Source organism: Mirounga leonina, unplaced genomic scaffold, assembly GCF_011800145.1.
Source record: "Mirounga leonina isolate KUSES-001 unplaced genomic scaffold, KU_Mleo_1.0 Mir_166, whole genome shotgun sequence".
NCBI lineage: Eukaryota > Metazoa > Chordata > Mammalia > Carnivora > Phocidae > Mirounga > Mirounga leonina.
Genome location: NW_023270418.1, coordinates 33,798,131 through 33,811,134, shown reverse-complemented (window position 1 = coordinate 33,811,134; position 13,004 = coordinate 33,798,131). Strand labels below are relative to the sequence as shown.

General features: G+C 47.3%; 1 protein-coding gene across 1 annotated transcript in view; it reads left to right on the top strand.

The window, feature by feature from the left end:
- The window catches only part of TESMIN (testis expressed metallothionein like protein), a 38,710-nt gene that overhangs the window by 528 nt on the left and 25,178 nt on the right, over nucleotides 1-13,004 (top strand). The window contains exons 2-6 of the mRNA XM_035012397.1: nucleotides 417-968; nucleotides 3,657-3,815; nucleotides 6,077-6,197; nucleotides 8,257-8,333; nucleotides 12,141-12,232. Of these exons, the coding sequence (XP_034868288.1) occupies nucleotides 492-968; nucleotides 3,657-3,815; nucleotides 6,077-6,197; nucleotides 8,257-8,333; nucleotides 12,141-12,232 (926 nt within the window). The 5' untranslated portion in view covers nucleotides 417-491. The remainder of the gene's footprint in view (nucleotides 1-416; nucleotides 969-3,656; nucleotides 3,816-6,076; nucleotides 6,198-8,256; nucleotides 8,334-12,140; nucleotides 12,233-13,004) is intronic.

The following is a 13,004-nucleotide window of genomic DNA, read 5'->3' as shown; positions in this document are numbered from 1 at the left end:
CCCGGTCGGCCCCTAGGGAACGGAGGGACCCCTCCCCACCTCCCCGGTCGGCCCCTCGGGCGCGGAGGGACCCCCCCCCTTCCCGGTCGGCCCCTCGGGAACGGAGGACCCCCGCCCCGGTCGGCCCCTCGGGCGCGGAAGGACCCCCCCTCCCCGGTCGGCCCCTCGGGAACGGAGGACCCCCGCCCCGGTCGGCCCCTCGGGCGCGGAAGGACCCCCCCTCCCCGGTCGGCCCCTCGGGAACGGAGGACCCCCGCCCCGGTCGGCCCCTCGGGCGCGGAAGGACCCCCCCTCCCCGGTCGGCCCCTCGGGAACGGAGGACCCCCGCCCCGGTCGGCCCCTCTGGTGCGGAGGACCCGCTGGGGAGCCCGGGCGGGGCGGAGCCGTGCCCGCCTCACCTGGCCACGTCATTGCAGGTGCTCGGCTCCCGGCCGGAATCCGCGTAGCGAGGGGTGCGTGGCGATGCCCGGCCCGAGGTCCCCTCAGTGGACATGGAAGAGGCCCCTCTGCTTGGCGGGATGTCCAGTCCCGAGGAGGAGATCGTGACAGACCTTTTCAGTGCAGAGAGTCCGTTTTTTCCTGAAAACCTTACCCTGAAAACCCCCGTGGTGGTGAAGCACGAGGAGGACGAGTTCCACGTGTTCAAAGACGCGTATCTGAGCTCCGCGGACCCCAAGGAGCCCCTCCTGCACGCGTTCAACCCCCTGCTTCACGTGGACTGTGAGAGTCAAGTCAAAGTGGAGCTCGTGGTGGACGACAACGACGATGAGGAGATGCTCCCGGAGTACCCCAGTCTCCCCGAGCTCAGCCCCCTGGAGGACGCCGCGCTGCCTGTTGCCCCGCAGCCGCAGGCCTACAACGTGCACTTCCTGTCCTCCCTGCTGGCCCCGCACAGGAGTCCTGCTGTCGTGCCCCTGGGCGCCTGGGCCAGGGAAGGAGCCGCCCACCCCGGTGTCCGGGTGATTCCAGTAAGATCCATGTGGGCAACGGGCGCGGGACCTCCGCCACCCCCTCGGAAATAGAGAAGTGAGACCACTGGCCCGGGCCAAGTTTTCCCTCACAAGCGCTTTCCCGGGGTCACTAGCATCCCCGGTTGGATTCACTGGTTCCAACCGAGCATCTCCCTCTGTAAGGCCCCTGGGCACTGGTTCAAAGTGGCCTAAGGCTGCAGAGAGCAAACAGCAGAAGAGGACGAGAGCGGGGAAGTATGCGGCCCCTCTTGCTGTCCCTCACTGGCTTTAGGAGAGAAGCCCTGTTTATGTTAGAGGCACTAGCGTCTGGGGAGAAAGTGCAGCGTGATGGTTTTCATGTAGTCATGAAATCAAGACGTGAGAGCTTCTCTCTGCTAATACAGCATTGTTCCTCAAGCATATGTAATATAAATCAGTCTACACTAATTCCTGCTAATTCTCTGCTAACTACCCTCTTTTGCTGTCACCACTGGTGATTTTCTGCTTTGTTCTTGCCAAGACGAAACAAATCAGTTTTCAAAGGAAACAAAGGATCCCAAAGAAATGGGTACTGGCCCCCTAAGAGGATCTAGTTTGAAAAACTCGCTCACTCAGCCCTTAAATCACGGTAGTAAGTTACAAGGGAAGCGTCTGGGAGCTCTCCGGAGTTGGTGTTGGCACGACTGTAGCCTGACTGCCTGTATCATGAGCCGTAGCGGCAGGGGCTTGGATGTCTGCCTTTCTGGTTTTCCCTCAGTGCAGTCACTGCTCCTTAGTGTTCAGGAAAGATGGGAGGAGAGGCTGGGCTTCCACCACCCTCTCAGCTTACATGGAGGAACCCTAGAGCTCACCCAAGTCCTAACAGCCTTCACCTACGGTAGAGGTCTTCCTTGAATCTTGTTCAGTTGGCTTGAAATGTCAGCCACTCCATTTTGCTTCCAGACCAAACTTGGGTTCCTGGCACCTTTTGCCTGTTAGGCCTCTAGTCCGGCTACCTTCCTGTACAAAGTGGACTCAGTGAGAATTCACCAGAACAGGAATGGAACTAGCTCATGTCAAAATCATAAATTCCCTTTTAATGTAATCCAATTTTAACAAAATGTAGGTTTGACAAAATAAAGGAGAGGCTATTTGGATGATATTTCTTTGCTTTTTTTAAAAAAAATTTATTTCCTATTTCCTAGTTAACTAGTAAAATGAAAAAGATACAGTATGAACATGTTTATCATTTAAACAGAATGGGATTATTTTTTTTTTAGCAAATACTGAGGAGGATGAATTGCTAATTTCCTTTTTCTAGAAATTCATTCCCACATTGACCTTTCTTTATATCTCTTCAGTAAAAATGGGACTTTACTGAGTATAAGTAGTTCAGATCATAGTTGCATGCGGCTGAGGAGTTGATACATTTACTGTATAAGTACTTGTTAATTACAAGGTGGTAAATTAAATCTAAACTCTGATGGCACCTACCTGCCTGGCAAGTTCCTCAAAGCAGAAAGCAGAAGAAAATTTAAAATTTTCTCTTTCTATCAAATGTGAATTATCAAAATAAAGCCATAACTTGAAATACAGCTAAACCTTCCTTTTTTTAAAGATTTATACCTTCATGGCAGTCTGCTGTGCTAAGGAACCTGCCAGGAATTTTTATCCGTGTGGGTCACTGATTTCACCGTTTGACATCTCCAAGTTTGCATCCACAGCCACACCTAGAAAGATCATCATTATCTGTGCTGTGATTTTATATGAGGTCTTCAGAACATTACCCTAGAATCACCGTCTTCTTGGAAAGACTCTAGGACCTGCCTCCTGGCCTTTGCGGAGGCTCCCCTGTATTCTGCAATGGGCACTCTGGACAGGTGAATGTTCAGGAGGGCGCGGCCGATGCCATCCCAATCCTCCTCACATAAGCAAATTTTAGAAAGGATCCTCACGATTTGGGAACACTTGAATCTTAATTTTAACCATTGAGTCTTTTTAGTTTTTAAATTCCGTTGGTTTTCAGTAGTACCGTTGGCATTTCGCCCTCTCTCTGGTGATCTTGCTGTGTGTCCCTGAGATGGCAGATGTTGCAGAAGATCGCCTAGAGACGACGCTGGCCACTCCCTGTGCCCTCACTTACCGTCCTGCCGCGCAGTCAGGAGAGTGCTGTTGTGTAATTTGAGTTTTGCCGTAAATACATGGTCAATATTACCTCTGATATGTCAGCAAGGATTGGAGGCTTCTTGAGAAAAAACCAAATCAACTGGAATATTTCATACAACTTAATGAGCATGCTCTAAGAACGGTGAGAAAGGGTCAGTATCTGAGGCCATTTCAAGGAAGGCACCCCCAAGGCTGCCAGCCCCTGTAGAGTGGGGGGGGGCTGTTGAGCCCCTCGAGGGGCACCGGGCCAGTGGGGGCATCTTCTCAGTTCCTTATGCCGTGTGTTTGAAACAGTATGAGCACCACATTGAAATCACACCTCCATACTTTGTGGGCAGATGGTTTTGGTCCTCAGGGTCCTTCCTCCCCAGCGAGGCTGATCGGATGACTTATCACCCCTCCTTGTTGCCCCCCATAGGGAAAATGATAGGGAGGGAGAGAAGTAAAGGTAAGGGGGCTCTTTACTTAAAACATAACTTCTACAGAGAATTTTCTATAGAATGCAACTGTGAAACCCAGTGTCCACAGTGTGGTTTCTAAAATAACAATTGCTTTTTTTAGGTGGAAATAAAGGAGGCAGGTGGTACAGTTATAAGTAACAATCCCGAGGAAGCAACTTTTCAGAACCCTCTTGGTCCAGAATCCTGTTGCAAGTTCCCCTCATCACAAGAAGCAGAGGACGCCTCTGACCACTCTCACAAAAAAGACTCTAACCCAATGGTAATGATGCCAAAGGAAATGTGTCTGACATTATCTTAAATGTTTGATTCTGATCATTGCTAATTCAATAGGAATCGTTGATTTCAGTCACTGTTTTTCATTCTTTTTTTTTAAAGATTTTATTTGACAGAGACACAGTGAGAGAGGGAACACAAGCAGGGGGAGTGGGAGAGGGAGAAGCAGGCTTCCCGAGGAGCAGGGAGCCCGATGCGGGACTCGATCCCAGGACCCTGGGATCATGACCTGAGCCGAAGGCAGACGCTTAACGACCAAGCCACCCAGGCGCCCCACTCTTCTTACTTATTGAATCCACATTTTTGGTTGCCTCATCTATCAAAAGAGGGACGTAGTGAGAACCTCTCTAATGCTCTGTTCACGTCTGAGATTACCATTTCCTGGGTCTTAGCAAACCAAACAAAGATGAGGACATTGCTGTCCTTGCTAAGGAGGGTAAGCACAAGTCCCCTTGGGCAGTGCAGACCTGGGGTGGGCCCAGGGCTGGGGCAGCCTACAGAGCTCTGTGGTTTGGCAGGTGGGGTGGGTAGAGGGAGCTCTGCTTCTGTGGCTCTTTCCCTTCCTAATAACACCAAATTCAAATACCTAATACTTCCAAATTCCTAATAATAGCAAGTGACACTCGCATGACATAGTTCATAACATGTGTGGTTCATGTGATAGTTTGACATGTTCGTACTTTCATTTAATCCTCCTGTGACTGCTGTAGGCTAGTCATATTTTTATCTACATTTCATGCATGAGAAAAGAGAGAGAGTCATACATGGTCTGCTTGTAAGTGGTGCATCTGGGACTCCAGGTCTGAGTGTGGTGAGGACAGGGAAGGAGGAGAGCCAGAGAATTGGGCCCCAACTGTTCTAGCAAATAGTCCAAAGAACCAGAGACTGCCTTTTCCCTGGCAGCTCTTTATTCCAAGAAAGGTGGCCTAAGCTCTAAGGCACATACTTTAACTAGGAAATAACTGGACAATGAGCTCATCATGAACTTTGGCTTACCTATGGCATACACCAGTATCTGCCTGTCTGTCTTTGGTCCTGCTCAGGCACGTGGGTTCTGAGAGCTGAGCTTGTGCAGGATGCCTGGACCAGGTGAGCAGGGTAGGAACTCTTCTAGTTACACCAGATTACTGAGTAGCATGCACGAGGTCCTGGGGGGCACGGCAGAGCCCAGGAGAACCCACTCTTTATCCGTTTTGTGCACCTCTGTGTGTGGGGGGGGGAGCTATAACTTTGTCCTCTGAATACAAATAAAATTCCAACCAAACATGAATACTGGCCTCTTATCCAATGTCAGCGTGATGTAAAGGTTTGACCCAGTGATCAGCACTTTGTTAACGTAGGCTCTGCGGGTGTTATTCTGCTAACATCGATCCTTTGTGCTTATTTGGGGTTTCCTGTCTGGGAAACCCAAAGGCAACCTAAAGTCAGAAACCACAGCTTCTCTGGGTATCTGTGGTTTTACCATCAGAATTAAAAGCTGTGTGTGGGCAGAAACCATGATTTTTCTTGCCTTCACATTCACGCTGCATTGTCCTGGACGGGACTGCAGCCAGTGAGGGGCTCCATCCATCTATGCTTCGCTTGACTTGTGTCTTTGACTGACGGACTCACCTGGCTCACTGAGGAATCATTTATGGTCAGAATCCAACGAGGTGATCTGAGATTGCCAGTCAGGCCCAAGAAGACTGACATGGCTTCTTAGAATCTTCTAGTTCTTGGATTAACCTTTCTGAACTGTATTTGTAGGAAATAAAATAAATGGACATTTAAAAAAAAAACCCACATGTAAAATAATAGTATGTGTGTGTAGCAGGATAGAATAACTCATAAAATATAAGATTATTCTAAGTATCTGATCAGCTCCAGAGATGAAGTCGGGGATGAAGTCTTTCTTACAGTTAACTGGATCTAATGGGGCTGGGGTTGGGCAGATCACCACACTCTTCATTCACGCAGACAGTGGAGTGTAAGGATGGGGAAGGAAGCTCGGTGCATAGTCACCTGATCCTTACCCTAAACCTCCATGGGAGGAAGGCATGAGCAGGAACTTGCACTCACACATGGAGCACATCTCACAAAACACTGAGGGATTGTAGCGTAAGAAATCAAGAACAGATCTTTAGCTTGCCATTTTCCATTAAAACTGAAATTCTGGATTAAAGTTACTTTCTCAGATTTAAGTTGATTTAGGTTCATATTACTGGATATCTTTTAAAAATGAAACCTGATCATTATTTTTCATTTTAGGTGATATGTCAGTTGAAAGGGGGTACACAAATGCTGTGTATAGACAATTCTGGCACAAGAGAACTAAAAGCACTTCATTTGGTTCCTCAGTATCAAGACCAAAATAATTATCTACAGTCAGGTACCGAGTACAATAATAAAAAAATTATGTCATATATGTAAGTTGGTAAGTGAATATGTTTGGCTTTGTATATAGAGTAAAAGTAAAATAGGCAGTTAGGTTATTAAATAGGCAATTTGGCAAACCTGTTAGCCCTTATGAGTGAACTAAGAATAGAAACAAAAATCTTCATAGACTAACTTACGTACATTGTGTTTTTGGAGAGTTATGCTCCACTTCGGCTAGCTGCAGAGGGCTTGTGATCCTAACAGGCCATTGCTGGTACCAGCAGGTGGGTGTGCCGAGAGGGGGCCGGGTTGAAACATCAGCCTTTCCCAGGTTGGGTAGGGGGTTGACAGTTCAGGTGTGGTTTAGACTGTATACATTTTAATGGAAGCATTTTCATGTAATCAGGGAGAACTATGACTATGCTTTCATCAACATGAGTTTTGAAATAGATCAAATGCTGATTTTTCTCTGCCATTCTCTCAGAAACATCTTTAAACTGGCATAGTAATAATAAATGACCTATAAGTACTTAATTATCCTCAAATTACTTATAAATGATTAAAGATAGAATAATGACATAGTTTTAGGATTGTGTTTACAAAAGTTAGACCCTAATTCTTGAAAACTAGGCATGTCTATGTGGATTATATACATAATCATGTTATTCTAACTCTTGAGTTAATCAGAATATTTTAATGATCAGATGTTTTGCTGAACTTGCCAATGATTTATTTATTTTGTTTTATTTTTTTGTTGAAGTATAATTAATCTACCACATTATATTCGTTTCATTTGTACAACAGTGATTTGAGGTTTGTATACATTGGGAACTGATCGACATAGTAAGTCTAGTTACCATCTGTTGCTACACAAAGTTGATACAATGTTATTGACTTATGTTCCCCATGCTGTACTTGCCAATAATTTAGATCAGTATTAAATACAGATGTCATTTCAGTGGTACTTCAGAGTTCAGGGCTAAAAGAGACATTGTAACTCCTATTCCATCCTGATAGTCTATTTAGGGACAGATAAAATGCCTTTAAGACATTTGCTTTTCTGTGATTCGGAATCGGGGCTGGAGTTTTGTCTTCCAGAAGCCCTTTGTCCATACCCACCACGGATCATCTGGCTCCATTTCCTGTAAGTCAGAGCGGTATCTGATCCTCTGCACAAGCAGGGAGAGCTTCTTTCCTAATTCCCTTCCTTCTGGAACATGACAAAATCCTAATACCTTTAGGTCCACGAAAGGAAAGAGTTTATATAATGTTCTCCAAATCTACTTCCTTGTCATATATTCATAACCCCCTCACCATGTACCTGTGAAATACCAGCATAAGAGAAATGCATCCTGTTACCAAAGACTCAAGGTAACATCACTCAAAGATGCATAAACCCGGAGCAGGAAATGTGTTTAGCTGTTAGGTGATTCAAGACCCTAAGACACATTTCTCCCTCTGCCTTTACTTATGAGCACTGAGGTTTGCAAGGCCTGTGGTGTCTCAGGAATGTTTTTCACAGCACCCTTAGACCAAAGAAATACCGATCCCTTCCAGTAGTTAAATAGTTTGGTCCAAACAGCCTAATAAGTATTTATAACCTAGCAAGTTAGTAACCATTTGGAAAAAAAGAATACACATAAATTGGAAGTAGTTCACGTGGTGTCCAACAGATGTCGCTGTGCTTTCCTTGAAAGTGTGACATATCCAGGGACTGCCTGGTGGGTTTGCTGTGGCACCTGAAGGCACCTTGGCACATAGCCACAGCTTGGGAGCCTGGGCACTAGCAACAGTTTTGTTTTGTTTCGTTTTGTTTTGTTTACAGTATAGTAGACTATCCCTGGAAGCTTAAGTTAAGCAGCTTTAGGACCAAGAGAAAGGGTATAATAATTAAAAATAATAATAATACATTGACTCAAAAGGTTTTACAGGATAAAAAAACAAATAGGATCAAGATAAGTTTAAATGATTTTGCACATGATAAATCCATGATCATTTTTGTACTTTGTCCATGTGCAAGTAGAAAAGGAACAATATATGTTATCAATTAATTTTAATTGTCTTCCTTACAGATGTCCCTAAACCAATGACTACTTTAGTAGGAAGATTTTTGCCAGTACCAGCAAAATTAAATCTCATTACACAACAAGTGAGTCATTGTTTTAATAAAAAAAAAAATACAATTGGGCACTATTTTCTCTTAAAATTTCAATTGTTGAAGTTGGAACTACTCAGGAAACAAAATTTATCTTCTTTTTTTTTTTTTTTTTTCAAATCAACAGTGAAAGCTTTATAAGTATTCAGTGCCTCCAGCGCTGTGTCAGACATTGGGGGTCGGGAGGGAATGGCATGGGTTCAAGACACGGTTCTGGGCGAGCCCTGTGGGGCTGTCTTGCTTGCCCTCTCCGACAGCCTCCAGACTATCCTTCTGCCCCATTTGCTGAACTTGTCCTTTGTGGCCCTGCTGTCCATCCACCAGGACACACCACCCATTTGGTGTGGAACATTCCTCACCTTCCTTGGTGGAATGGAAATGCTTTTTTAGAGTTTAAAATGCTGTTATGATTGCACCATAATATGCATATCCTAAATATAAGACAAATGTGTTCTTTTCTCTAAGTCTTGATATAAAATGTCACCGCCCCAGAAGAGCCTTTCAAGACTCCCTGGGGTTGACAGTCACTGTCACGGCACCTGATTCTCTGCCCGGCACTGTCCTGGTCTTGCGTCTTTTGGTTTGTTCATTTGTCTGTGTCTACCCACAGGTACGCCAGGTTCACAGGAGTAGAGATCTTGTTAGTCTAGTTTGTCTCTGTGAACTGAGACCTGGAATGAAGCCTGACATGTATAGGACAGTCACACAGAGTGACTTTCATTCAGTAGGGCCGGCGCTGGTCCGAGCACTTGGACCACATCAGTGATCCCCCCAAACAAAAGCAAAAGGACACATGGGACTCTGCCCCCTGCAGCTTACATTTTAGTGTGGGAGACAGACAATACAGGCAAATCTAGTAAATAAACTATATTGTATGCTAGGAGAGCAGAGGATGGGCGTAGGGTACAGAGGTTCCGTGGGGAGGAAGGCAGGATGCCAGTCACAGTTGGCTCCGTTGAGAAGGTGACAGTTGAGGCAAATCTTGAGAGGAGACGGTGAGCTGTGTGACTATCACATGGAAGAACATTCCAGGCAAGCAGAACAGCAGAACACAGGGTCAGCCTGCTGTCAAGACAGCAAGGAGGAGGCCAGAGGGGAGGGGACGGAGTGAGCAAGAGGAAGGTAGCAGAAGGAAATGGAAGATGAGGAAGCACAGGGCTGGGGAAGGAGGGGGCCAGGTGGGCGCAGGGGAACCTACCCATAGTGCCAGGGGAGAGATGGCGGCTCAGACCAGGCGGGGGTCGGGGGGCAGGGGGGGCAGAAACGGCTTGTCCGGATCCCCTGCTGGCTGACAACATGGCTTATGATGGGCTGGATGTGGGATGCCCCAAGGTTTTCGGCCGGAACAAATGGAAAGATGGTGTTTCCATCAAGAGAGCTAGGGTGGTGCACAGTTTGTGAGGGAGACTAGGAGTTAGTTCCCTACTCGTCTGAGACAGCCAAATGACGAGGGTATGCGGGAGTGGGACGTGCGGGCCTAGAGGTCAGTGTGAGGAAGGTCTGGGCTGGAGGGACGAAGTCACCAGGGTGTAGATGGCATTTAAGGCCTTGAGACCAGAGGAGATGGGTGAGGCAGCGGGCATAAACAGACGTTTGGTCGAGTGAGTAAATAAGTATTTCTCAAATGATCTGTTAGCCAGGACAGGGAGAGAGTATTGATCGTGCAGGAGATCCTGAGCTGTGGTCCCAGGAGCACCTGAGGCCGAGTCTCATGGATCCTGCACACAAGCCTCCGGCCTCCTGGCTACCCTCCACTCCTCCGGCCAACCTTTCCCCACTGGGTCAGCCCCAACCGGGAAGGCACACTTTGGACTTGCTCTCCCACTGCTAAGGTTGTGCACTAGAAATGCCCCTTTGGACCACAACCTCCTTTCTCTCCGCCTCCTCCTCATCTTTTCTTGGCTGTGTTATTCTTATCCCCAAGTTGGCTGCCCCTGACTTTTTATCCAGGGTGGATCTTGAGGCAATCCCTTCAGCCATGCATTTGCTGCTTCCTTGCCAAACTCCCAATTCTGTATAAGTATTTTTAAAGGGGAGATTTTAAGTAATCTCTACACCCAATGTGGACTTGAACTCACAACCATGAGATCAAGAGTCGCATGCTCCACTGGCTGAGCCAGCCAGGTGCCCCCAAATTCTGTATATATTTTTAAGCACTTTACTACTCACAGTGTGGTGCATGGACTGGGAGCCTGGGCATCATCTGGGAACTTGATAGAAATGCAGGACCTCAGGCCCTGCCCCAGACTCACTGATCCAGAGTCTGCGTTTTAGCAAGATCCCAGGTGATGTGACTGAGAAGACTGCCTGAGAGTTTACGTCTTTGCTCCTATGTGGTCAGCCTTTGCTGAAGAAGGTCATGGGTTCCAGCATAAAGTGGCTCTAGATTAACTACCTATGCCGTACTGAAGCCATCTCTTTTTTTTTCTGCTTTACTTTGAGGCTAAATAAGCAAGGGAGAAAGGAGAAATTGTACCCCGGTTTATGCGAAGGATTGCCTCAATCCTGAGAACTATGAAATCCTTTCTCCAAAAGAATGCCAAACTTTGGACCACCAATGGGGACATGGGCCTGACAGGTGTCTGGGTGACAGGAAAGAGACGGTTTCAGGAACTTGTGAACACTTCCCTCCTGTAAATTGAGTGAGAAGGGCAGAGCCCCAGATGGAAGAGAGGGACTCCTGGGGTGAGGCTCCCTGGAGGGACGGGGCTTTGTGCTCAAGGGCGTGGACCCAGGGTGACTTCTTAGGATCTTCAAGCCCCACAGGCAGTGATGACACACAAGAAGAGGCAGAAGAGAGAAAATGAATAGAATGAATAAAATGTTTCTTTTTCCAAGACTGTACTTTTTTTTAAAAAAAGTTTTACTTATTTAAGAAATCTCTACACCCAACGTGGGGCTCAAACTCACAACCCTGAGATTAAGAGTCACATGCTCTTCCGGCTGAGCAGGCCAGGCATCCCCCAAGACTGTACTTTCTATATAAAGCTTACTTTTAAATTTCAAATGTTCAGGGGAGGAAGGGACATGGATAGGGTATTGAAGCGTGATATATACAAATCATCTCGAAACCTAAATTTATGCAATACTTTATATTTCTTCAAGTTTCCCGTAAGGAGAGAATAAGGTCATTGCTGACTTTGCTACCCTTTCCTTTTCCTGGGAATATCGTCTGTGAACCATGGTACCGAGTAATAGAAAGAAAGATAAGAGCCAGGAAAGCAAAGGACACAGAGGGGGCAGAGGTTGTGACATGGCTTTTGGATTTGTTGAAACTGACTACAGATTTTTTTTTGACGAGATGAGACACTAATGGTTGACGAGACTTCAGATGTCCAGGGCTCTTATACCAAGAATGTCATCATAATTGAAGAACAGTTTCAGAGTACAGAAGTTTGTGACTGAATTTAACTCACAATTTATAGTAATAAAAATGAAAAGGCTGTCCGTTCCAGGGTCTGTGACCAGCGCCCAACAGCTACGGGGCTGGCCGGGCCCTGCGTCCTTACCCTCCTGCCCCCAGTCCACACAGGCAGGGCTTTCTCCCCCCGGCACGCGTGGCTGTGAGGGTCTGGGACCCAATGGGCTGGGCACCCCCCCCCCCCTGCTGCGGAGAAGCCTGGGCTGGAGCCCACTCCAGGGTGAGGAGAACCGTCATGGTGGCGGGGCCTGACGTAAAGCCATTGTGACCTAAACCTCCAGAAGAAAACCAGTCATTTTTGTCTGGACCTAGGGGTTGACTGGACGGAACTTTTGAAACATGTTCTAATTCAAAGTATGCTTGTCTTTGACTTTCTACAGCTTGAAAGTGGAGCCTTCCCATCCCTAGTCAACGGGTCTACTTTCCCTTCGGGATCCGCTCTTCCAGGACCACCAAAAATAACTTTGGCTGGGTAAGGATTGGAAGCACTCAGTTGTCACTTACTTTAATAGAAGCGTTTAAGAGGCTTTGGGGGTACTTTGGTGGTTTTATTTAAGTTATAAAATCAGCTTTACCTGTAGACCTTCGTGACCTCTAAAAGCTGTATTTTACATTAAGCAGTGGCAGCTACCGTGTTGCTGTGTGTGTCTGGTTTGTTGCTGGAAAGGCTTCCTCATTGTCTGCTGTCCCGTGTTGGTGTTTCAGGGGCCCACTGCCATCCAGAGCTCTGTCTTGGTCTCACATCAGTTTAAACTGAGATAAACTGAGATGCTCTATCTCTTTCTCGCGGTCATCAACATAAATAACAGTGTGGCAGGCACTCAACATTGACGACGGTCTTAGTGTGCCTTTCTGGGCCGCCTCTGCCTGCCTCAGCGCCCCTGCTGGGTCAGCCCGTGGTCGGAGGCAGGTGCCGAGGCTCACGGTCCCCACGTGCACGTGGGCTGCACTTAGCGGGGGCCTCGTCTTGCCATTTGACAGTCACGTCTGTAATTGTAACTAATTAAACTAACCAAGCTGGTTGGAACTCCTCGTTGAGTTAACATTCATGTGCTAACAGTGGACGGGGCAGCCCTTTCCGCTCGTGGAGCCCTTGAGCTGATTAGGGAGATCAGTCCGTTTCTGCCTCCGTGGGTTTCGGGCCACAGCCCAGTGTGGTCAGACATCCCCAGCGGGTCCGGCAGTTTGTGAACTGTCCGCTGTGGGCTCTGGTGCTCTCCGGGCCCTGCAGTGCTGGTTGTGGT